The sequence below is a fragment of the Chinchilla lanigera genome, unplaced genomic scaffold, assembly GCF_000276665.1.
Source record: "Chinchilla lanigera isolate Chin_1 unplaced genomic scaffold, ChiLan1.0 scaffold00012, whole genome shotgun sequence".
NCBI classification, from domain to species: Eukaryota; Metazoa; Chordata; class Mammalia; order Rodentia; family Chinchillidae; genus Chinchilla; species Chinchilla lanigera.
The window spans coordinates 11,431,384-11,457,646 of NW_004955413.1; the positions used below are offsets into that span (position 1 = coordinate 11,431,384).

The 26,263-nt window shown below is 41.3% G+C and overlaps 1 protein-coding gene and 2 long non-coding RNA genes across 5 annotated transcripts in view; 2 read left to right on the plus strand and 1 right to left on the minus strand.

Annotated features, from left to right (window-relative positions):
* Gucy2c (guanylate cyclase 2C) overlaps positions 1-26,263 on the minus strand; it is a 78,616-nt gene that overhangs the window by 20,798 nt on the left and 31,555 nt on the right. For both annotated transcript variants that reach the window (XM_005378994.2, XM_005378996.2), the window contains 8 exons: positions 24,149-24,230; positions 21,289-21,394; positions 16,825-16,887; positions 16,151-16,222; positions 15,595-15,699; positions 5,444-5,530; positions 3,768-3,900; positions 702-839 (listed from right to left, as the gene is read on the minus strand). In XM_005378994.2, coding sequence (XP_005379051.1) covers positions 702-839; positions 3,768-3,900; positions 5,444-5,530; positions 15,595-15,699; positions 16,151-16,222; positions 16,825-16,887; positions 21,289-21,394; positions 24,149-24,230 — 786 coding nt within the window. The remainder of the gene's footprint in view (positions 1-701; positions 840-3,767; positions 3,901-5,443; positions 5,531-15,594; positions 15,700-16,150; positions 16,223-16,824; positions 16,888-21,288; positions 21,395-24,148; positions 24,231-26,263) is intronic.
* Positions 806-26,191, plus strand: LOC102025894. Of its 2 annotated transcripts, XR_001232975.1 has the most exons (4): positions 806-876; positions 24,118-24,245; positions 24,491-25,407; positions 25,506-26,191. It is a non-coding gene; the product is annotated as an uncharacterized LOC102025894 (long non-coding RNA). The 2 variants fall into 2 exon arrangements; XR_001232974.1 differs by having other exon boundaries at positions 24,118-25,407.
* Positions 18,490-21,488, plus strand: LOC106147937. The gene is made up of 3 exons (XR_001232976.1): positions 18,490-18,964; positions 20,764-21,272; positions 21,404-21,488. It is a non-coding gene; the product is annotated as an uncharacterized LOC106147937 (long non-coding RNA).

Below are 26,263 nucleotides of genomic sequence, written 5' to 3' on the forward strand. Positions count from 1 at the left end.
TTGTGAAATTGTAGTGCAGATGAGAACTTGTTGCGTTTGAGGGTGAGGGCCCTGAGACACTGTAAGGACAAAATCATAGAATAGCAAAGACATAGATATTTTATAGCAAAGGTTAAATATCAGTTAATGGCCTATGACTATGTTCCTGCTGCTTGTCACACAGCTAGCCTGTTAAATTCAGTCAGCCTTGCTGCCTCTCTTTGATAACGTGCTGGGCCAACTTGACAGTGTCCAGCTTGTGTTTTCCTTAGAAAAATGTATTTTGTTTCCAACTTGCTTCAAGGACTTCATGTCTGGGTCAGACCGACCCAGTCAAGGATCCATTTAATTCTATTTGCTCTGCTCACACCCCTCCCCTCCTTCCCAGAATGTCCCTACCTTATGATAAACAATTCCTTTTAAGCAAATCTATTTTCTTGACAATATATGACTCAATGCATGTAGCCAATCATGTAATAACCTTCCATCAGCCTTGTACTTCCTGCTTGCAATCTGTATTTAAAATGAACTCTAAGCTGATTCATGGTCTAGTGATTTGGAACTGATTCCCACCAGCCCACTAGCATAATAAAAGTGCAAAGAGTCTTCCATTTGGTTTGATATTGGTTTTTCTGCAACAGTGTGATGACCAGGAAACCAGGGGCTTGGTGAAGGCAGCTTGGCCAGTTCCCAGCTGGGGCAGATGAGGGGTACCTACTTACCCTTCTGGTCCCGGCAGCTCAAGGTGTAGAAGGTTTCCCTCCTCAGGATGATCTCCTGGGCGACAATCCCGAAGCTGTACACATCTCCTTTCTGAGAAATGTTGGCCTGGCGCAGGTGCTCAGGGGCTGTCCACAGGTCTGTGCATTTGGACATCGAGGTGGCGAAACCAAGGGAGTGAGTGGTCTGCGGGCCTCTGGCCTGCTTTTTCCTAAGTTTGTACTATCTGCCCTGAATGCTGGTGACCTTGGGTTAAAATGATCCCCAACTTTTGAGGAATTGATACTAATTCTAGAGATAGGAGGTAGAATACATACTTACCTTTGAAGCTAAGAAATTGCAGAATTTGACTGAGGTCATATGGCAAGACGGCAGCCCTGAAAACCCCCTCAAGGTCTGCCCAGAAGAGGGTTTGGTATATAGTAAGTGTTCAGTAAATATATGTGGAATGCGGATTATAAGATACTAAGGAATTTAATAGCTGATGGGACATATAGAATAAACCTATGAAAGCTTTCATGAATAAGTAAGTGTAAACATACATATTAAAATGTATTTGAAATATGTATTTTATTATTTAAATAATTATAATTTATTACTTATATACCTGTTTTATTTACAGTACTAGGGATGGAACTCAGGGCCTTTACATCAAGCTATATCCCTACCCCTTTTTATTTTATTTTGAGATGGATTGCCTGAGACAAGATCCTGGTAAGTTGCTCAGTTGTCTAGGCTGGGCTCAAACCTGCCATCTCCTGCGTTAGCCTGCCGGAGAACAGGGATTAAGGGCCATGCCGTCACACCTGGCTACTTATATGCATCTCAAGTAAAGGGTTACTAGAAGAAGATAAATACAGCACATCTGAACAATAGGCTTTCAATGATATTTCCATCATAATGTACTGTCAGTAGAGGCCAATGTTTCCAGCAGTATTTTCTTAGGTTTTCACTGTATTTTTAGAAGATATAATGCATGTACTTTACTCACATTTTACTATGTCCTTGCCACTCTGAGGCTTTACATCTTGTCTGCTTCCCACAAGTGACATGCCCGTGTCCTGTGCTTAGTTCCTACCAACACTTGTATTTTGCGTTCCCATTACATATCTTCTTTAGCAGTGACAGTGGCACGGAATTCATTTTCCTTCAGCATCCTTGGGATCACCTCACCTCTTGTAAGCATTTTAATGTTTCTATTGTCAGCGGTTTTGGTGAACACTCTATAGACTTCACGTTGTGAGGCACAGTGATACATGCATGAGGAAGCATTTTGGATGTGGTTCTCCATCCAGAGGTTGCCTTTTTCAATTTCTGTCTTGTGAGTATTTGTGATTTGAGATCTATGTACCATTGACCCCAAAGATCTACAATTGTTGAAAAGGTTATTAGGTCTACTTATGCCAAAACCTTGGGTATACGACATCACAGATGGTACAACTCAGTGATACTCAGGAGGGCAGGTGTTGACCTGCAGTCCCTCTGACTGTGTCATGCAGAGTCATCTGAGGAAGGGGCCTGTTTGTTACATAGTGAGTCCAACTTGGCACACAGTAGGTCTTCAACAAGAATTTATTGGATTGAGTCTCCTATCATCTTATACTTGACTGGAAGTAGAGGTGGAGTTGTAATTTTTCTTTTATCAGAAAAAACTAAAGATTGTAAGTGGGATTAGAGTATAGTTTTAGGATCTAGTGCTATTTCAGGACAGCAGGGATTTCTGAGGCTATTAAAGCATGATTTACAGTAAAGAAAGGCTAAACATTCAGCCTGAAAACCCCCTTTACTTATAAATCACATTACTTCATACAACATCGCCCTTCTTAACCCTCACCAGAATCTTGAAAGGGATAAATAAGTTTACAGAGAAGAGTTTTTTTGTGTCTTCTGACCAGAGGTGAGTGAATGCTGTCTGGAATAGGCCATGCTTTATGTTCTAGCTTCTTGGATAAAACTCTTAGCTTTTTCCAGTCTCAATTCTACGAAGGAAACACATTAAGCTGGGTGATTTCCAAGGTCTCCCTCAGCCCTGATCTGTACCTTTGCACCCTATTTTGTCTCCACAAGCCAATAGTTCTTCATATTTCCTCACTGGTACAAAGGATGCACAATAGAGCACTGGGGAAATGGTCCTTAGTTGACATTGAGGGTTTTTTTTCATTTATTTTTTCTTTTAAATTAACATATGTGTATGCTACATACTAGTTACACCCATCTTGGTGAATTGCTGTATATACTTATTGCACCTTGATCCTTTTTGTTTTCCTTTGCCTTCCTCATTCTCCTGTCTCCCCCTCCATTTTCAGGCCCCCTTGCCATCTCCATGAAGTCTGTTTTCCTGTTTCCTATCATTTATCTTTTATTTTGCCCTTTGAATTATTAATTCTTTGCAAAGTATAAGACAAACCTTATGATACCTAATGTGTCTGCTTTATTTCACTTAGCATTATGATCTCAACGTGTAACCATTTTTCCATGAATAACTCAAATTCATCCTTCTTAAAGGATGAGCCCTACTCCGTTGTATGTATATAATACAGCATTTTCTTTATCCATCTGTGGATGGGCCTACAGGCCACTTCCAGAGTTTAGCTATTACGAGTTGTGCTGCTATAAACATGGATATAGATGAATCACTGTCATATGATGACTTAACTCTTTTGGGAAGATACTTAGAAGAGGAATAGCTGGGTGAAATGAAATTTCTAATTTTAGTTTTGGAGGAATCTCCATAGCAGTTGTACTAGTTTACATTCCCACCAGCAATGTAGAAGGATTCCTTTCCCCAAAAACCTTGCCAGCATTTGTTTCCTGAGTTACTGATGGTAGCCATTCTTTCTGGCATACCATGGAATCGAAGTGTGAACATGTGTTTAACTGAAGATGCGCTCTATAGACAAGTGGTCCTTGCAGTAGAATGAACTAGAACTTTGCCTCAGGGGCTTCAAGTAGTTGTTTTCTGGTCTGTGTCATCACTTTATGAGCTTGCTATATGGGCTTGAGAACAATTTATGAAACAAAAAATCAAAACAAGTGGGAAAGTAATAAAAAGTCTATCCATTACAGACCTTTTCTTGGAGGCAAAATGGAATTGCAGCCGAAGTCCGTGATCTTCACTACCATTCTGCTGTCTACGACGCAGTTGGTGGATTTCAGACGACCATGGACTTCTATCTTACTGGAGTGCAGATATGACATCCCCTGAAATTTTTCAGATGACAGGAAAACAAAGAGATGGGAAACACTTTAGCTGCTTGATTATTTATTTATTTATTTATTTATTGAAACAGGGTCTCGCTATGCAGTTCCAGCTGGCCTTGAGCTTACTTTGTAGCCCAGGCTGGCCTCAAACTCGCAACGATCCTTCTACCTCAGCCTCCCGAGTGCTGGGATTACAGGTGTGTGCCACCAGGCCCAGCTTGCTTGATTGTTTTAAATAAATGTCATTTTGAAGCTATTTCGGCATATATCAATATGATATATGGTCACATGATGCAATTTTAAATTCAGTGCCGTTATTTTTACTTTAAAAATATTGCTAGAGCCATAGCATTTGCTTATATATGTGAAGCATATTTAGATAGCACTGCAAAAAGTCAACTGTCTAAAAGCTCTGGTTAAGTAGTTGTATATTGTGTAAGGCATAGGGTTTTTTGTTTAAGTTTCTTCTTACAGAGTATTTGCTCTGTGACCCTGCATATATCTCTGGTCCTCTGCTGGTTCATTTTAATGTAAGAGTAATAAGTCATTGCCTTTCTGAAGAGAGTTCTTGGCTAGATTATTTCCTAAAATTGAACGGGTTTCATGCTATTTTGAAAGAGAAGCTTTTCACTACTTCAGCTTTAAGAGGACGTTGTTTTTGGCTGGTGTGCTGCCCTCTAGTGGCGAGAGTTATCACAACCTGAACAGAGTTTAACCTGAATCACAAAAGGGCAAAGTGTGAGGCATATAGGTTACAATAATATTTGTTTGAACAGATTTAAGACTGTATAAAACAGCTCCCTCTCGAGACTAGTTCATCTTATTTCTTGAAAGGGGCTTTTATTACTGGTTCCTGCTTCCTTTTTCGTACCGTGTGTGGGCATAATCGTGTCCAAATTTATTATTGCCTTGTGCAAGATGGTTGCCCTTTCCTCATTTTTTTTTTTTTTTTTTTTTGGTTTTTCTCCGGTACCGGGAACCGAACTCACGACCTTGCGCTTGCCAGGCAGGCGCTTTTGCCGCTGAGCTAAATCCCCAGCCCCAGAAAAATAACCATGAGGCTTTTATACGTTTTTGTTTTTTTTTGTTTGTTTGTTTGTTTGTTTTTCTCCGGTACCGGGAACCGAACTCACGACCTTGTGCTTGCCAGGCAGGCGCTTTTAGCCGCTGAGCTAAATCCCCAGCCCTCCTCATATTTTCCTTTATAAAGTTGAAGATTCAATTATCTTCTTGGAAGTTTTAGATTATTTGATGTTTGGTAAATCTATGAAAGTGTGTGCCCCACACCCAGAAAACAAAGAATATAATAATATAACCAATTTTACATTGAACACTGCAACTACATTGAACATTGACTTGTACCAGGTCTTGTAAGTAAGCCACCTGTATAATTTTTTTTTATGAAAATCCTCACGTGTGATAGAGCTACTATTATTATAGTTTATCAGATGAAGAAACCAATGTACAGTGAGGTTGAATTACTTGCTGGATCTAATTTAATTTTCATAAAGGATTATTTTGTATTCATAGGTCTCTCTCTTACCTTAGCAATGTCATACAAGACAGAGATCTTAAACTCCCAATCCATGAATGTGCCATCAGGGTAGGAAATTGTGTCATTTAACACTTCCTGAGTAGGAGAAAAAGAGGAACAAGGTGAGTTGTGGTGAGGGAGGATTTTGCGGAGAGACTGTTATGAACCAAATAATGATTTAATCTTGAGGCTTGAGGATCAGGAACAAATGATAGCTTCCTGGTCCTACTTATACCAATACCATCACGTATTGGTGTGTTTATAAACTGGCTTTCTGAAAAACAGCCCAGACCTAGTACACTCTGATTCCCACGGTGTAATGTTCCCACTCTAGGTGATCTCAAGACACCAGGAGCTTAAAACTAACTGCAAATTCCTGAACACTTAACTATCAGCTCTGAGCTAGTACAAAGGCAGTACCTCTTATCTGAAATACTTGGGCCCAGAAGCTTTTGATAGTTCAGATGTTTTCCAGGCTGTGGAATATTTGCATATACATGATGAGATATCTTGGAGACGGGACCCAAGTCTTAGTTGAAAGGAAAATTTTATACATTATGTTTAATGCAAGTGCAATTTCACCGCAATCTGTTAAATGAGATCAATTGTGTGATTTCCCACCTGGGGGTATCGTGGTGGTGTTCAAAAAGTTTCAGGTTTTGGAGCATATGAAATTTTCAGATTAGAGATGCTCATCTTATTCCCATACACCATTGATTTCTATCTGAGAATTTAACTTTAAGCTCTGTTAAGATTTATTTGATATCTTAGGGAATTTTTATAATACCCTCCCAGTACTGGGGATTGAACCCAGGGCCTTTACACTGAGTTGTGTCTCTAGCCCTGTTTATTTTTTGAGACAGAGTCTTGCTAAGTTGCACAGGCTGGTCTTGAACTTGAGAAGCTCCTGACTCAGTCTCCCAAGTAGCCGGTATTATAGGCATGTGCCACCATGTCTAGCTAAGTGCTCTTTTATGGCTTTTTGTATTTCATGTTAACAGCATTTCACTACTCTGCCATAAAGAGGGGTATAGTTGAGTGATTTCTCAGAAAATGGACACACCTAAGGTCATGCTATTGAGTAGAATAAATCAGACACTCAAGCTTCTCTCAATGAGAAACGCAAAGTATAAATAAAGAGCAAAATAAAAGACAGATAATAGGATACAGGGAGATAGATCTTTTGCAAATGGGGACGGGACTGAGAGATGAGGGACGGAGAAAGGTGAGGGAAAGGAGATGACAAAAGAATTAAGACGTGTTATACACATATGTGAACTCCCCATGAGGCATGTAATTGTCATGTACTGAAAAAAATAAAAATTGCAAAAGGGGATTTTTTGAGTTGTGTTTTCTAATTCTGCTTGTATATATGATTTATAAATTTTTTCTACTTATTTTGTATGTAGTCATCATGCTACACTTTTGTAACTTTTTTCATTTGAAATAGATAATCATACAATCCTTAAATAAAAACTTAATTGCTTTTGGTTGTTGTAGACTTTATTTCTGTTTTATGCCTGAGAGGTTGGGTTAGAATGTTAACTAACAGTAGTGTGGAAGGTGGGGATGTGGAATTCTTGATTAGTAAGGAGGGGGTCAGTCTTTATGACAGATCATCTTTGCTACTTTAAGGAAATATTATTTTATTCTTTTACTCTTTACTAACAGTCATTTTTTAGGGAGGCACCTCAGAAGATTTCTGAAGCTAAACTGAAGGGTTCTCTGATATATCACCACTTGATCACTTTTTCCTTCTTGGGAACACGTGATGAGTATTCATCCCTATAGCCTCTTTTCTGAGCTAGTTTTACAGCCCATTTCATACAGGTTCTGCTCTGTGCTCCCTTATCAAAAGGTCTGCCTTGATGGTCATATCTTTTTTTAGGGGGGCAAGTTCTCACTATGCACCCCTGGCTGGCCTTGAACTCATGGCAATCCTCCTTCCTCAACCTCCTGAGTGCTGGGATTACAGGCGTGTGCCATCATGCCCAGCTTTGGGTTTTTTGTTTTGTTTTCTTTTGTTTTGAGACAGGTCTTGCTATGTAGTCCAGGCTGGCCTTGAACTCACTAGATAGCCCAGGCTGGCCTCATATTCATGGCAATCCTCCTGCTTCAGCCTTCCAAGTGCTGGGATTACAGACATGTGCCGCCATGCCCCACTGGGTGATCCTATTTTAAACAGCAACTTCAGGTCATTGTCTTCCCTTCATAGCATCTGGCATATTTTATATTTTTGTTTATTTGTTGTCTTTTCTTTCTTTGAAAAAAATGTAAACTCTGTGATAATTTTGTTCACTGCTATCTTTGTAACAGTGTATAATTGATGTTTAATGAACATTTGTTGCATGAATCAATCGATAGTTCTCAAACAAGGTTAGTCAAAGTCATTGTATACTGTTGTCCCTCAGTATCCGGAGGGTCCTGATTCCATGACATCAGGGATACCAAAACATGCAGATCCTCACAACCCAAATGTACAATGGCTTAGTATTTACACATGGCCCATGTAATCCTCCAGTATACTTTATATCACCCTTAGGTGACTTACAGTACCTAATACAATATAAATGCTATGTGAATAGTTGCCCCACCATGTTGTTTAAAGAATAATGGGAAGGAAATGCCATTATCTTATACATGGTCAGTACAGACACAACTTTCTTCCTGAACATTTTCCATTCACATTTGATTGAACTCATGGGTGGGGAACCCATCTATATGGAAAGCTGACTGTATCAGGAAGTGTGCCGTCTTAAATTTGTCCATAGACAGACTTTCTCATTTGTGTCTCGATGTCCCCCTAAAGTCTCATGCAGTCATGGGTTGGGCTGCTAGAGCTTATGACTGATTCATGGTCACAACCTACAAAAGTAGGTTGTGATGGAACTTGCCCTGGGTTGATGTCTAAAGGGTATTCACAGGGAAGGCCCTGGGGAATTTGCTTTGGAGCAGCCTTTGAATGAAGATTGCTAAAACCAAGGTGTGGCTTCCTGGAAAAGCTGCCATAGTTTGCTGCTTTTCATTCTGTGGCTATTCCAGAAAATGCCTGGCACCACTCTGCTCATTGCAGATTCCTGCCTTAGGGAAGACAGTCAAAAACACTATGAGTATGGTTCTAAATGTTGCCAGAAAATTGAGTTTTAGGGATTAAAAGACCACCTTGAAACTCTTAGACAAGGCTCTGTTAATTGGTATTCTAAAATTTCTGTATCATTAAGTTACTCAGAGTGTGCTCTAAGCCTCATGTGGGAAATATTTCTAATTTTGAAAGATGTGCAGTAGTTATTATCAGAAATGTACATTCATTTTGTTTATCAGCATTGAAATGACCAGATGCTGATGTTTCTCAGTGTCAGAATGATCATTTTCAGCATCCATTAAATAATGATCACATGGTTTTGCTCCTACAACATTTTGATAAGGTGCATTATAGAAATATCTTCACCACTATTAGAACTAAACGTATCTGATTGCTTATGTCATGCTTTTTGTATACAACTGGCTCAGCATAACTAGAGCTTTGTGTTTTTCCATGCATAATTAGTCTTTAGTCAGATTATAATATCAATCTTACGCTAGCCTTGTAAAATGTTAAATGAATTTGGAGAATGTTTATGTTATTAACTGTAAAACAGTATTTATAAAGACAATGAGAATTACTCACTGAAGTTTAGAAGAAGTAAACCGAATCTGATATCCTCTGGATGGAAATGATAATTTCTTCTATTGTGATAGGTGTGATATTGGGAAATAATATGAAATATGTTTGGTTTTAACATCCCTGGCAATGAGCTCCTAAAACCTTTGTAATTTTCTGATAGGTGTGAAGAGAGTGCTTTTGCTATTGTCTTGGTTACTTTTCTCTCACTGCTGAGACAAAATACCTGACACCCAAAATTAAGGAAGGAAAGGTTTATTTAGCTTATAGTTTGTGGAGGTTTCAGTCTGTGCTTGGCTGGCTCCAGGGCAGAGTGGCACATGGCAGAAGGCAACAGTTCACAGTGGCAGAAAAAAGCAAAAGCAACAAGAGCAAAAGGGAGGAGGGGCAGCAAGCAGCCTCTTTCCCTCCCTTACCTTGTATGCAAACTACGCCCCAGAGCAGGTGTAGTACTCACACCCATAATCCCAGCATTGGACCATGGATCAATCATAAACTCTAGAAGCCCACCCCATGACTGCATGAGGATTTGGGGGGGACATCCATACACAAACCATAACAGTTATTCATGATTGCTACTCTTGGTAACTTTTAAACACATCTAAATTACGTGAAGGAGCTGGTTGTTGGGGCTCATCCTAGCTTAAGAACAGGGAGTGGTAGCATCATTAGAGGAGAGCAGCTTTATGTACATGGGCAAATAACTTTATTTATAAAGTTCTCCACATCCTTCTCCACATCCAGGGAGGGAATGGCTGGAAACAGAGTTCATCACATGGCCAATGATCTGATCAACCACTCCCAGGCACTGGAACCTCCACAGCCCACTAGAAGAAGGGAGTTGAGAGCTTCCAAGTCCAGGAGCCCATCCAGATGCTGGGAGAATACACAGCCCTGTTCTGGGAGCAAGGAGCTCCTGTTGTCAGGACCTTTAGGACCTTGTACTACATAACTTCATCTGGCTCTTCCTCTGTGTCCTTTCTAAGAAAGCAGTGATAGTGACTAAACTGTTTTCCCTGAGTTGTTTGAGTCATTCTAGCATTTTTTTTTTTTCATTTTAGCATTTTATCAGGGAGTCATAGGAACTCCTGATTTGTCGCTGATTGGTCAAAGTCTAGGGCCCTTAGCTTTACAATCAGTGTCTGAGATGGAATAGCTTTGTCGTACTAAGATTTCCCCTGTGGATCTGATGCTAACTCCAGGTGGTCAGAGCTGAAATGAACGCCTAGCTGCTGTCCAGAGAGTAGCCATACTGGTTGGAAGTGTGGAAACTTCCCGCATATCTGGTGTCAGAAGCATGAGTGGAACTGGTTTATGGGGCTAATTAAATTTTTACTTTTTGAGTCAGATCTTTTTATTTATTTGTTTGTTTTGGGTTTTTTGGCTTTTTTCCAGTACCAGGAATCGAACTCATGACCTTGTGCTTGCCAGGCAGGCACTTTGCCGCTGAGCTAAATCTCCAGCCCCTTGAGTCAGATCTTGATTATATTCCTTCGAATTTTTTTGTTTTTGATGTTGTATTTTTGCTTAACTTTTACCTTTTATTTATTTAGAATTTTTAGTATATGTTTACAATATATAACAATTATATTTGACTTGGTCAGTCAGTACATGTACATATCAAATCCACATCTTAATCATCCTTACTTCCTTTTCTCTCTCCATCCTCCTAATTCCCTCCATCTCCAGATCTTCTTCCCATCATGGCAAAGTCATCCCTCCCTGTTTTCTATCATCTATCTTTTATTTTGTTCCTAAATTATTTCATATATTGGGTTTTGCATACAGTAGAAACCAAATGGTATTTGGCTTTCTGTGTCTGATTTGTTTTACTTAGGACTGTGACCTCAACATGTGTCCATTTTTCTATAAAGGACTCAAATCTATCCTCCTTTATGGCTGAGTAATACTCCATTGTGTACATATACCACATTTTCTTTATCCATTCATCTATTGGTTGGCTTATAGGCTACTTCCTAGATTTAGTTATTATGAGTTGTGCTATTGTAAACATGGATATGCATATATCACCGTAATGTCTGTTATAATGGTTGATACATTGTGTCAACTTGAGAAGTTTAGAAGCTTAACCAAGTGACTCAGCAGGGGGCCAATGTCCTCACTTTGTAGACATCCTGAGCTTGTGGAAAGGAGGGCATGGAGATGGTGTGGGTGGATAACCAGCATACAAAATAAGGGAGGAAAAGAGACTTGTTCCCCCGCTCCCTTTTGGCTCTTGCTGCTCTTACTATCTTCTGCCACCTTGAGCTGTTGCCCCTCATCATGCCACTTTGCCTTGGAGCCAGCTGATTATGGACTGAAATCTCCACACACTGTGAGATAACTAAAACTGTCCTTCCTTAATTTAGGGTGTTGAGTATTTTGTCTCAGCAATGAAAGAAAAGTAACTTTTAGAATTTGGTACCAGAAAAGTGGGGTTGTTGCTGTGACCATATCTGACCATGTGGTACAAGAGCCTTTGGGAATGGCTTATGGGAAGTGTTTGGAAAGATTTGGAGATGTCACCTGAAAAACTAGAATTTCAATGCCTTCAGCTATTCTACATGGGAGATTCTGGTCAGAGCTCAGAAGACCAGAAGGCTGATAGAAATCCTGCTGGTAAAGACCAGGTTCAGAAGGTTTCTGCTGAGAAGGACTGCATTGGCTGTGTCTTATGGCTTGGCAGAAAGTTTGTCTGGATTTTGCTTCTGTTTAGAGACTTGCCTGAGACTGAGATTAAAGGTAGTGGACTAATGAATCTGGCAGAAGAAATCTCAAGGCAGTCGAATGTTGAGGCAGTGCTATGGCTATTGGGGAATTTTAGAAACACCTATGTTGAGAATCAAGAGCAAAGAGCCCAGCAGGATGATTTAAAATGTGAATTTGGCCAGAAAGGAAGCTCCAGTAAAGCTGTGGACTACAAAGATAGAGTTAAGGAGGTCTCCACTGTTGAGAAGAAACAGGAGGATATAAAAGGTGACCTGAGGGCATCACAAGAAGCAGCAAGTCTCCACCCTTTGCAGCCTCAAAACTGCAAAAGGGAAAGACTTTGTTTTGAGGAAAAGGCCACAAAGCACCATGTTCCAGAACAGCAGCAGCCACACTATGTTCCAGAATGGTGGCAGCATAGAAAATTTGTTGCTCAGAATTGGACTCAGAGTGCCCCACAATCCAGGCACTTAACTCCTACAGCCAAGAGAGAGGAAATCCTGGCTTCTGCTCCATCTGACAGCAGACATTGGCATCACCCATGTAATGGTGGTTTTAGGTTCATGCAGAATGCAAGAGTTATGGGTTGAAAAGGTTACCACCTTGATTTCAGAAGGCCTGGGAGGCCAGGCAGTGTGCCCCTGAAAGGGCAGTGTGTAAAGCTGTGAGTGTGACACCAAAGGTGTGGTAAAGACCCCAGAAGTTTGGAAAAGACAGGAATGTGGATCATCTAAGGAAAGCTGCAAGGGGGGAGCAAAGCTTGCCCAAGAGAGAAGCCATGGGAGCTGTAACAACCAGAAGTGCCATAGGGGTGGCCCCAATTCTTTTGGAGCTCACAATTTGCCACAAATTGCTTCAGATGCTTGGCATGGAACTACAGGACTTAATGTTTGCCTTGCTGGATTTTGGACTTGCTTTGGTCCCAACCCTTTGTATTCCCCTGTTTGTAACTTTTAAAGTGAAAATATTTGTTTTGTGCGTTAAATCTTGGAAATGTTCAACTTTTCATTTACAGAGGTTTGCAACTAAGAGTTTGCCTTACATCTCAAAGGAGACTTGGGACTTGAACTTTTCAGCAAAGCTGAAACTTCAGACTTTGTCAACACTTGCAGATGGACTAAATGACTTTTGCATAAAGGAATGTGCACTAGTCTTTGGGGTTCTAATGTAATATAATATTGATAGGCTTAATACTGGATCTTGAGGATTGTTAAACCTGTGTTATAATGTCCAAGTTGTGAAATGATAAGAATAAGCATATCTTTGTATCTGGAGATCAGTTTAAAGAAACATGTCTTATTGCCAAGTTTGACAGTGGGTGGATTATAATACATTGTGTCAATTTGAGAAATTTATAAGCTTAACTAAGTGACTCAGCAAGGAACCAGGGTCCTCATTTTGTAAACATCCTGAGCTTCTGGAAAATGAGGGCAGGGAGATGGTGTGGGTGGATAATGAGCTACAGTATAAGGGAGGAAAAGAGGCTTGTTCCCCGAACCCCTTTGGCTCTTGTGTTTTTGCTGTCTCCTGCCACCTTGAACAACCTGTTGCCCCTCACCATGCCAGCCTTGCCTTGGAGCCAACTGATGACAGACTGAAACCTCCACAAACTGAGCTAAATAAACCTTTCTTTCCTTAATTTAAGGTGTCAGGTATTTTGTCTCAGCTATGAGAGAAGTGTAACCAAGACATTTGTCTTTAACTCTTTCAGGAAGATACATGGGAGAGATGTAACTGGGTCAGATAGAATCTCTTTTATTAGTTTTCTGAGGAATATGTATTTTCAATTTTCTGACTCTCCACAATGGTTTCCATAGTGGTTGTTCTAGTTCACATTCCCACCAACAATATAGAAGGATTATTTTTCCCTATAACCTTGCCAGCATTTATTATGCTTTGGGTCTTGATGATAGCCATTCTTGCTGGAGTAAGATGAAATCTTTATATTTTAATAGTTACAAAAATTTTCATTTTTAAAAGTTATTATAATTTAATAGACACTATATCAAAAGCATCTTTTTACTGACTTTTTGGCCTACTTTTATGTATTGGTATGTTTGTTTTTAAAATCATAATTAGAGGATTGCATGTTTTAGTGGGTGTTTTTTTGTAACTCAAAAGTGCCTCCTAAAATTTTGCCCTATTTTGATTTGTAATGATTAATATTTTAAAATTTCTTTCCCTTAGGCCATTGTTATCCTTATAAAATTTGAATACTTAGGTTATTTAATTTTTTTTAAAAAAAGCATTTAGAGTTATGATTTTTTTCTTTGAGGATGGATTTGAGTTTATAGCACATATTTGGAAAGCTTATGTTTTTGGTTTTCTGAAAACTAAGGCATGTTAAAAATTAAGAATGTCTAACTTCTTAGTTCTAACAAATGCTTATTTTTACATTTTATTGAACTATGAAAATCTGGACCTTTTTGAAGCTACTAGAGCTGCTGTAGGCTCCAGTCTCAGGGTTCTGGCTTTGTTATGAGGACATGAGGTTATGAAGAGGTACTGGATTTGAAAGTAGTCCAATGGCAAGGTGACCACACATTCTGATTTGTTTGGATAACCAACCACAATTTATAGCAGCTACTCTACATATTTACCCCCTTCCCTGTCAAAATATCCTGGTAAGATTTACAGTCACTCTATCTAAAGGTGGCCTGAGGCCCAAAGCCCTAACAGCACATGCCCAGACACGCCTCACAGTGTCACAAATATGTCATTGCTCTTTGAAGCTACTGTCCTGAATTCCTTCTTTTTCTGGCACTTTTAAAGTCCTCTTTCTGCTTGAGTTTTGACTTTGTATTTGCATATACTCACCTTCTAATCAAGGCAATGATTTGATATTCCTAGAGCAATGCCCTGTTCTTCCCATGAACTTGACTCAGCCCCCTCATAGTTCATCATTTTGCTTTGGATCTGCTCAGAATACCTGACCCCATCTGGCAACCCTGGGTTCTCTTCTGTCCCTCCTAAGGGAGAGTGGAGCAGGAATTTAGACAGCAGCAGAAGAGTCAGGACTTATGATCGAGTCTTCTGAGGCATCTTTGGTACAATGATAATGACCATCAATTGTTCTTTTAATACAAAAAGGAAGTATTCAAACAAAATAAAATGCATTTCAAAGGAATCACTTGCTTTTACCCTTCTGTTCTCTGCCCACCCCCTTTCTACATTCCTTTTGTGACTATTTTTGGTATGTTTGTAAAGATGGAGGTCTGACTGATAAAATCTAAGAGCTCTAATTTGAAAAGCTTATAGGCCCAACCATGTCCTCTGAAATCTCTATAATGTTATTTCACTGAATAATTGTTTTTAGAGTTTGCTACTGTAATTTGGATCTAAAATGTCTCCCAAAGGCAAGCTGAGGGGCTTTGGACAGTGACAGGATCATGGCGGCACTAACTTCGTCAGTGAATTAACCCACTAATGAGGTCACAGCTGAGTGGGCTGATAGGAGGCTGATCAGGTGGACTATGCAACCGTGGGGACCACATCTGGTTCTCAGCTCCTTCCTCTCTGGTGCTTGTTTCCTCTCTATTTCCTGGATGCCGTGAGGTGAGCAGCTTTCTTCTGCTGTGCCCTTCTGCCATGGTGTTGTGCTTTACCACAGGCCCAGAAACAATGGAGTCTGCCAAACATGGTTGGAATCATGAGGCATATGCTCTTTTCCTCACTTTAAACTGTCAGCCTCAGGTATTTTGTCACAGCAAGGAAATCTCACTAACACATCTGTTGATGTTTAAAATATGACTGACCACTTAGGAAACTGGAAATGACCGTGGCTTCTTACCCGGAGGGACCCTCTCTCGCAGTACTCTATCACTCCGAAGATCCTGGTATCAAGCTTCACTGTGCCGTAGAACTTGGTCAGGTTGTAATAGTCACTTTGAAGCAGCTAGGAGAATGTGTGAGTGTAAATAAACAAGTCGGTCAGAAAAGGGTATCAAAGTAAAAATTAATATGCCAATAAAACATGTTCTGTTTGAGATCTTTGGGAAGATATATTGTACTAAGTAAACTGAATGTCAATACCCATTTCTTACTGTACTATGTCGTATTCAACACCTTTCCCTTTGTCAGCAAAGCACTTAGGTGCAAACACTAACTACTGCCAAATGACGTGAGAGCCATACACTGAAACACACTTGCAGATTTTCAAAATGTTTTACATCATCAAACCTCATTCCAATATCTTGGGGTAGAATCTGCCATAGGAAGCAATTTCTTAGTCTGAGGGCTTCTCTATCAACATTCATAACAACTAACCTTCCTCCACTGAAAAGGTCAGTGTTTAGGGAAAATGAATTGAAGCTAGTTCTCAAAAGTTAGAAGGAAGAGACACATACCTTGTTCAATTCTATCTTCTGTTTCTCACTGAAATTGCCATCACTGTGCTTGAGATCTTTGAGAATCACTCGCTGCAAAGATCAATTGAATTAAGGAGCTGTTGTTGCAGTCATTACTTATATGCCTATTAGAATGGTGTTCTTGTGTTTCCATTAGATTGTAAGCTTTCTGGAGCAGTGACAGTATTTTGTTGATGTTTATATCTCCAGTGCCTAGCACCTAGGATATGGTAGGCCTGGTTTTGAATGTTTCTTGTAGAATAACCAGGGGAAATATAAAGAAGAAAGGAAAGAGGGAAGAAAGGAAAGAAGGAAGGAGAAAGAAAGGAAGGAACAAAACCCCCGTATCAGGTTCTCAAGAAGGACTCAAAATATAATACTAGGGTCACCCTGAGTGCTCTCAATCTCTTTCATATGTCTTTTCCTTCCTATATTCCACCCCTACAAAATATTCAGCTTGTCCTTCCATTTCCCTGGAATTATGAGTTTTGCAGAAACTCCTTGAATTAGAGACCTGACCAAACCTATAAAACCTGGAGAACTGCCCCTGGGGGCAAGTTGGGCACCACCACCATTGTGCTGCCAATCTCAGGGGCTGGAGCAATGACCAGTCAGTCAGGAGGCCCAGAATGCACCCAGCTGAAAGTCCAGAGAAAAGGGAAAACTATAATCACCTTTTTGTCGTATTTGCACTGTCGCAGCCTTTGGATTGTATCTCGTCTCTTGTCATCATCAATCTGGCACAAGAAAACACTAGTTATTCCAGAGCTTCGTCACTGTCCTATCCACTGGCAGCCAAAGGCTGAGAGACTCTTCCAGAGGGGCTGTGTCTGCTGTCTGCTCCCTGGCATGCTGGGCAGCTCCCAGAAGCACTTGCAATTGACTTGTTCTTTTCCTTCCGGCTACTCACTTCTCACCCCAATAGCATCCTCTTTCCTGGTCTCCATCACTCCTAGGCTTATTCTGGGGTTCCCTGCCTTCCTCTCCTGGCCCTACTTCATCTAGGGGTTGTCTTTGCTTCCCTGTCGCCCTACTTCCCTCCTACAGAGCATCCTTGCCTACAGCTACAGACAGATGCCTTCCGAGATGGGTGCTGGAGAAAGATGATATGCATTTGAGTTGCAAATTCACGCCTAAAAGCTCAAATAGCAATGCAAATGAGACAGCAATGTCTAGGGTTATAGGTGCCAGCAGCTCTGGGTTCAGCCTGGAGTTGCCAGATCATCTCATTTGTCAAAATTAAGTGGTAATGTGGAGTTTCATATGCTACTTCAATATAGTTACATGTTGGTAATCTTTTTTTAAAGCTGTTAAATATTGAACACACACACACACGCGCGCGCACACACACACACACACACACACACACATCTTCACCAGCCAGTTAATGACTCCTGATCTAAAGACAGAGTAAAGGTGGGGAACTAGTGTATCTTTCAATATGATTCTCATTAAAATTTGTGTTAAAATTTACAAGCCCATCTTAAAATGTGACTAAAATAAATTCTATCAAATTCCAAGTAGAATGCCTGCCTGGCACAATGTACATTAATACATGTTAACATCAGCTAAGCCCTAAATGAGATAGATGCAAACATAAATTCCTTAAATGGATAAAATTCTTAAGTTACCATTTAAAGAAAGCCTCCAGAATCCACTGAAGGATGGTTTGGAACTGGCTTTTCAAAAGTGGTCTTGTATGGGCCAGGAGACACAGACTCTCAGGCCTGTTATCCACTACAGTGCAGACATCTTTCTTTCTGCATCCTTTCTTGTTAACATTGTAGGGGAGATCCCCTGTTATCACAAGGACCAGGTGTGCTGTAACAGGAGGGGGCTCCATGTGTCTCCAAGTGCTAATTTAGCTGCTCATCCAGAGCTTACACTAAGAGGAACCCCCTAATGCATGAGGCAGAAGCCTCACAAATGCCACACTCAGACCCAGTGGAACGCTGCAGTGCCTGGCCCACCCCAGTGGTGCCGTGAAAGCCTGTCCCATACGTTTGTTAACGGGCCAGTCTTATCTTCTTCATCAGACCAGTGTCCCCTTCAGCTGTTCTGCTCCTTAAGATGAAGCCCCTTTCCCATTTTCTTCTTAACTGAAGTGTTTTGTCTATTAATTAATGCTGTTGCCTCAATTTTAATTTCCTTTGTCACTGTGTCCTGTATCAATCCAATAGACAGGAGCACTCACTCCAGAAAATCTCCTTGCCTTTTCCTAGTGTTGAACTAGAGAAGAAGCCGGTGTGGAAGCACACACTGGTAGTCCCAGCACTCTGGGAGGCTGAGTCAGGAGGACTGCAAATTTGAGTGCAGCTTGGACAAGTTAGTGACTTAGCAAGACCCTGTCTGTAAATGAAAAGTAAGAAAGGGTTGGGGATGTAGTTCATTGTGAAGGCCCTTGGTTCAATCCCTACTTCACCTACCCAAAAACTGCCAACAAAAAACCCCCACATATTATTTTGGTTTAGATATAACGTGTCCCTGCAGGTTCTCATGGGTGTGGATTTGATTGGATCATGCGAGCACTAGTCTCCTCCATGGGTCCATTCACTGGTGAGTTCAGTAGCTAAATGTGCTGTAAAGAGGTGGGCCCTTGGAAGTGGGTCATGACCTGGAAGTATATCCTTACCCCTGCCTCTTTCCTTCTCTCTCTGCTTCCTGGCTGCCATGATTTGAGAACCTTTTCCTCTGCTGTGCTCCTTGAGCATACTGTTCCTGCCTTGGAGCCAACTGGCTCTGGACTGAAACCGTGAACCAAGCTAAATCTGGACTGAAACCGTGAACCAAGCTAAATCTCTCCCCCTTTTAATTGTGAGTGTTTTGTACTCTTTCTTCTCCAGGAAAATGACTGGGATATGCATCACACATGTACACACACACACACACACATACAGAATTTACATTAATGTACACATATGAGCAAGTAGCTGGGTTTCAGCCAATTACAGGCATCCAACTGATTAAACCATGCTCAGATAAGGCAAACTTTTCTTTTAACACTACGTATTTCCAATTAATTACTTAGGCCAGCAAATTTTCTCTTTAAATATGAAATAGTCTGTGGTCTATTACTGCAAGTTACTGCAAGATCAATTACACCCTGACACTCGCTGGAAAGAGATTGGTCTCTGTGAACAGAATGTTTAAGGTGAGGCTCAGGATGCAGCAGGAGAGTCACTTTGGAGCGTGGAACACTTCTGGAGAAAGGAAGAGCTAGTCCACGTACAGCTGCGAAGGGATCTGAGCCATGAGAGGGTAACATGAGGAATAAAGAAGTGACTGATCGTGAGGGCCTTAACTTCCTCGGTGGATTGATCCACTGAGGAGAGCACACTGAGGGCATTACTGGCAGGAGATGGAGACAGGAGGAGGTGTGACTGGGGTTGATAGGCTCCAAAGATAAACCAGGCCCTTGCTGATTCAGGGTAGGGTGGGGGGCATCTCAAAGCATACTACCCGATCTGCTTAGCCCTTTGCTTAGAATCCCCATGTTCCCTCTCATGGAGGTGGAAGGGTCCAGCTCTTCCGAATATGCTTTGGTATAAAAACCCTGACAACTATATGATGTATGGGAGGCGTTGGGGTCTTAGGCTTCACAGTTAGACCCAGTTGAAATTGTAGCTAAATTTCTGGAATTCCAGCCTTGTTATCCCAAGGCCTCAGGGCAAGATGAAGTGAGTTGATATACATGATGCTTAATAAGTGCTCAGTAAGTGTCTTGGTTACTTTTCTCTGGCTGCTGAGACAAAATACCTGACACCCAAAATTAAGGAAGGAAAGGTTTATTTAGCTCACAGTTTGTGGAGGTTTCAGTCCATACTTGGCTGGCTCCAAGGCAGAGCGGCACATGGCAGAGGGCAAACCTTCATGGCAGTGAAACACAGTAAAGCAACAAGTGCAAAGGAAGGAATGGTAAGAAGGGCAAGCCTCTTTCCTTTGCATATGCAAACTATCCGCCCCAGGGCAGGTGTAGCACTCACACCCAATCAATCAAAACTCTAAAAGCATGCCCCATGACTGCATGTGACTCTGGGGGGAAACCCAGACACAAACCATAACAGTAAGTGTTAGCTATTACCATTCGTAGTGATCTGACTGCAACCCTGCACTGTTTCTTTGTCCTTTAGTTTCCTCATCAGATATGATAATAAAGCTCCACTTATTATAGTCCTTCCTTGTGAGGAGCAGATGAGTCAGTGAGGTCCAGTATTGACTACAGTAAATAGAGGCGATTTATAATATTGGTTACTGATTTTATTTCCCAGATGAGGGAGGGTTATGGTTTAAATACAAATGGTTCCCCCAAAGACTGGGGTCAAGAGCTTGATCCTCAATATAGCAATGTTCAGAGGTGAGGACTAAAGAAGTGACTGATCGTGAGGGCCTTAACTTCCTCAGTGGATTGATCCACTGAGGAGAGCACACTGAGGGCATTACTGGCAGGAGATGGAGACAGGAGGAGATGTCTAGTTGAAGGAAGTGGGTCATTGGGGCGTGGCCTTGGAGACTACAACTGGTTCCCACTTCCTTCCTCTCTGATTTTATCCCTTTCTCTCTGTTTCATGGTTGCCATGGGGTGAACTTCATCACATCCTTCTGCCTCACCACAGATGTAAAGCAATGGAGCTCCATGGACTGGACCCTCTGAGACTGAGCCACATAAACATTTTCTCCCTTAAATTGTTTTTGTCAAGTGTTTTGTCACAGCAAAGGAAAGCTGACTAGCGCAGGGAAAATGTGGAGGCTTCTTTCTTCAGGAGTAAGCAACATTAAGAGATAGCTCTTTAGTTTGAGTAGATTAATATTTAAGGTTTAGGGAACTTCACAGGTTCTAACCATTCCTACATCCTTTCCTGGACAAATTCCCAGTAAGTGCCTTTCTCTGCTAGGTCAGATGTAAAGAAGGGTATCACACCATATTTCAGCCTCCCCTGAAGTGTTAATTGGATAACTGGCTGGCATTTAGGACAATCAAGAGACAGACAAGAAGCTGATAAGCAGTAAACATCTTAGTCTTGGATTCTAAAGAAGCTCAGCATATTTCCTACCATGCTGCCAAAGTCTTGTCAAATACATGGAGAATTATGTCATCAATTATGTCATTACCAGTCATCAACAGGTAAGGGTGGCCTTACCTTCAGGCTAACGTGGTTAGTCTCGTTGGTCTCCAGAGGAAAGATATTTTCAGGAGGAATGTGGGACCATTTTTTCTGACGAAGTTCATTGTCTTTTTTATATTTTCTGTGAAAGGAATAGAACCAGTCCATAGGCTGAATGCCGAGAGAAATTTTGGAGCCCGGTACCCTCGGGTAGATGTGTGGTGAGGAAGGCTAGCTCGGGAGTGTGGTTCACACTGATAAGTGCTGGCCACTACTAGGCCATAAGGATTCCTGACAGGCTTTTTTCTTTTTTCTTTTCATGTCACTTTTCTAGGTCCTCCACTCAGTCTTTCACTAAAATAAAGGATCTGAACTGATGCCATGAAAGGAGTAAGGAAAATATAGAGGAAAAATATTGAATGGATAACCTTGAGAGGCAAAAAAATTGTTAATTTTTAAAGCACCAATGAATGCACCAGATTCCTATGCATCTGTGCTTTTAAAAAATGTTTAGAGAAAATGCAAAAGTACAGATAACAAGTAATATTTATCCCAGTGTACAAAATGCTCCAGTTTTTAAAATCCTTTCCTTTAGATGATACAGATAAAGGATTCTTGGATTCTAGGGGAGACACACTGTGAAGTTCAAAGATACCAAATTGCTTCCCAAAGGGATGGTAGCATTTGTCTTGAGAAGTGCTGTTTCCCACATTCTTGAAAACATTTGCTACCACTAAATATTTTTTAACTTTTCTGATGTGTGTGAAATGTTTCCTATTGCTGGCAACTTATAGAATAATAGAGAATTATTTACAATTTTGCTCATTTTCTTCTGCTTTTCTTTCTTTCTATTTTTTTTTTTTTTTTCTTTTTTGGTGTTTTGAGACACGATCTTGCCATGTAGTTCAGGCTGGCCTTGAGCCCACCATGCAGCCCACACTGGCCTTGAACTCCTGCCTTTGCCTCTTGAGTGCTGGGATTTCAGGCATGTGCCAACGTGCCCGCTCATTTTTCTTTTATTTATTCTTAAAGTTTTACATGAGTTCTTTCTATATACTGAAAAACAAATCATTTGTCCTTTTGTATTGCAAATACCTTCTAAATTTTTGCCTCTTTTAACTTTGCTGTATGGAAATTTTTGATTTTATTATGACCATAATTCTTTGTGTCTTCTATGACTTTTTTTATCTTGACTAAGGAGTACTTTTTAAACTTGCCATAGTAGAGCTCTTTCCTATTAATTTCTTCAAAATTTTGAGGTTTGATTTTCACCTGTAGTTCTTTAACATGTAAAACTCTACATGGAATGGACTATATTTTTGTATATTGTTTAGGGTAGAGTTTTAATTTTATTTTTTACATGTAGAAAGGCTACTGTACCAGCATCCTTTCCTAACTGACTTATAATGTCATCTCTGTCATGCTCCAAATTCCTACACTTGCTTGAGTCTGGTTCTGGAATCAATATTCTTTTCCATTGCATTATTTGTCTCTCCTGGAGTTTGCTTCTGCTTTTTAGTCACTTGGTAAACTCCAGCTTACCTTCTCTAGGTCACTCATAATGTCTTTCTTAATATTCCCTGACCAGAAATGATTACTCCTAACTCAGAGAGTTCCTCTGTTAACTGCATGCAAAGAAGCACATGACTGACCAGTTATGACCCAACGATCTGCAGGCAAGGAGGATGATATAAGGCCACTGAAAGCTGCCATCTTTGTGCCCAGGAGACTCTTGGGACTCAACATAGCCAACTGTCATTCACATTGAATTAGAGGACCCACTGTTCCTTGCATGGCTTGTTATACTGTAAAATTACACGAATGACATCTATGTGCCAGGTCTCCCTGTGGAGACTCCAGCCGTTGGAAAGCCCTATCTCTGCTTCTCATGCTTAGACACAATGGGAAATACCTGTCGTTTCTGTCTTGTGATTTGCTCCTGTCTTAAGATGACGTCCATGTGGACTTGGTTTCCAAGTCAAATTTTGGGTTCTGCTTACTCTTGTCTAAATGGTCACATGTAGCTCCTAGCTTATCTTTTTGTGCATGTGTGTGGTATTAGGGATTGAACCCGGGGCCTTGCACTGAGCTACATTTCCATCTCTTTTAAAAAAATATTTTTACTTTGAGATGAGGTCTCACTAAGTCATTAAGTTGCCTGGGCTGAGTTGAAACTTGTGATCTTCCTGCCTCAGCTTCCCAGGCATGCACCGCCACGCCTGGCTGTATTCTGTATTTAACATACACAGGTTGGGAGGTGGTGTCATATTCAACAAATATGTCCTAGTAGACACTTTCTGGTCAAGTTAATATGGAAAGCCCGAGTCAAATAGAAAAATCATGGAGCTGATGGTCAGAAAGCCCGAGTTCTGGTCCTATTTACCACCTGGAGGGATGATTTTGAATTCCTCTCTCCCTGTGCTGAGACACATTTGCAATAGGTGATTTCCAAAGCTTCTGTTGATCTAAATATTAAGTAGTACAATGACTTCTAAATCTTATACAGTATACCCGTAAGACAATGAAAATAACTATTTTCATTTATATAGTGCTTATTACATGTCATCTATACATGTCCCATTTCTAATCCTCATGGCAGCTCAGAGGAAGAAACTGAAGCTAATAACCTGTTTATGTTGCTAAGCAACATGCTCAGGACCACACAACTGGTAGTTACACAACTGGGATCTGAGCTGCAGTCTATGACTCCAAAGCTCTAATTGACCCACGCAGTAATACCCCGCCCCAATCTAGTTTTTGATTCAGAATGCCTTCAGGATCTTGAGTCCGTCTAGAGGAGTCTTTGTGAGCATGTGTGAGTGACAGAAGTCAGACCTCCCCCTTGCCCTCCCCCCTTCTCTGAAGGAGGCGCCCAGGTGGGAAGGAGCAGAGGTACCTCAAAACCAGGAGGGCGATGAGTAAGAGCAGCACCAGCACCCCCGCCAGCGTGAAGACAGCAATCATCAGGATTTGAGGGCCTGTGGCAGGAAAGGGTGGGTACCACGTTAGCAGGATCTTTGAGGGGAGGGCAAAGGGGCTGCAAAAATTTTAGTTGTATATATAATCTGTGGAAGGGGAAAAGAGACCCCTCTTGAAAAATATTTATCTTTTATTTATGCTCATGGGGAATAGTTGTCCCAAGTCCCCAGACTCTGAAGAAAGTTGTCTGGCATTCGCCTGAGGAAAGTGGTTTAATTTCAGTTCTCCTTGTCACCTATGGGTCTGTTATTTCTAACAGGAACCACCAAATATTGCAGGAACAGAAAGTGGTTTCCAGCGCACAAATGATTTTGGTGGCGGAAGCCTACCTGGTGTCATTGGAACCAGTGTACCTAAGAGACTCCACAGAGGAGGAAGGAGACAACTACTTTAAAATACAAAACACACACGGGAAGCACCATAAGTCAGTGCAGAAGTTAGATGACGGTGCTGCATGTCGGCTCTGCCCAAGTTCTCTAGGCTACTGGGCGTAGTCAACGACTGTAATCTCATTAGAACACTGGCTGAGTAGTTGGGGTAAGAAGAGAAACTCTCAGAGAAGAGGCAGTGGAAACCAGGAAAATATGGATGTTAGTGAACTTTTGTCAGCCCCGACTGGGAGAGGATCTGTGATGTGCCGGTATCTCAGCTCTTGAATCTTCCCTGAGAAGATCGGACAGGAGGGCTACAGAGTGGGACTCGGAAAGCAGTTGTTCTTAGGGAGCTCTTTTGTGGATGACAGCACAGTACACTATACAGAAAGTTAACTATTATTAATCAGGGAAGTATGCTCGGGAGAGATCCAGGCAGGCAGAGCCAGAGGTGTTAACAGCTAGTAATGAAAACATACGCTCAAGGGGCGGGGGTGGGGCAGATAGCACCTCGAGAGGGCAATTGTTTGAGGCTGAAGTTTGATTTTTCTTTGGTTTTCCTAGAGCTTGAAGAGTGGTCAGGCTTCTTCTAATCAGTGCTGTGTCTCTATCCTCCATGGGCAAGGGTAGGATTTGAACTTATTGATCTTCACCGGAACAGGTATGGTGGCCAAAGCCCATGGGGAGGAACTGGAATGTGAATGCATGCAAATGAGCCCCATGGGGCAACAGAGACAACATAAGTCTGCGTGGAGTTGGGGCCCCCCGAAGTGTGACTGTGTGAGCCCTACAGTGGTGAGACTGGGTAAGAGGGGAACTTGAAGGGGTCTTCATGTACTTTTCTCAGGAAATTTGGGGACCTTAAACTAAGGAGATTACACCGCTGTCTTGTTCTCTTTGCAGAATTCCTTCCTTGGGCACAGCTGCCAGCATCCCACCTCCAGCTCATCCCCAGCTAACTGCTTACTGTCAGACCCTACCGAGGGAGCACCGCAGCAGAGCTCAAGAATGCGAAGGCACACGCCCGGCTTGAGAAGACAGCGAAAGGCCCAACACCATCAAGTACAGGAAAGTCTGGACTCAGACCCCATGGGGTCCAAGCGGATTTCTGTTGGACTAGAAAGCTGCGGGCTCAAAATGGAATGGAATTAACTCCAAGCAATAGATAAAACTTATAAGAAACTGGAAAATAATAGAAAAATGGTGAAGAAGACATGTTTCTTCTTAGAGCAAGGAGGGAGGAAGAGACAGAGAGAAACAGAGACAGACAGAGACAGAGACAGAGAGACCTAACACCTAATCAGGAACTCTGCAGGGAAATGTTCAAGAAAGACATAGTCCAAAATCGAAACCAGATGACGTGCAGACTGATTTAGAGGCTTGACTATTTTAAAAAAGGAGAGAGAGCCTTTTTTCTTTTGTGTAGTACAAAAGGGAGGTACTGGTGTCATATAGAAAGAAAGGTTATGGCATATACTATTTAGCCTTATACAAATAATACTTAGGTCACGATATTGTTTTTGTGTGTGTGTCTTTAAGACAGGGTCTCCCTATGCAGTTCAGCCTGGCCTTGAGCTCACTTTGTAGACCAGGCTGGCTTCACACTCACAATGGTCCTCCTGCTGCAGCCTCTTGAGTGCAGGGATCACAGGGGTGCACCA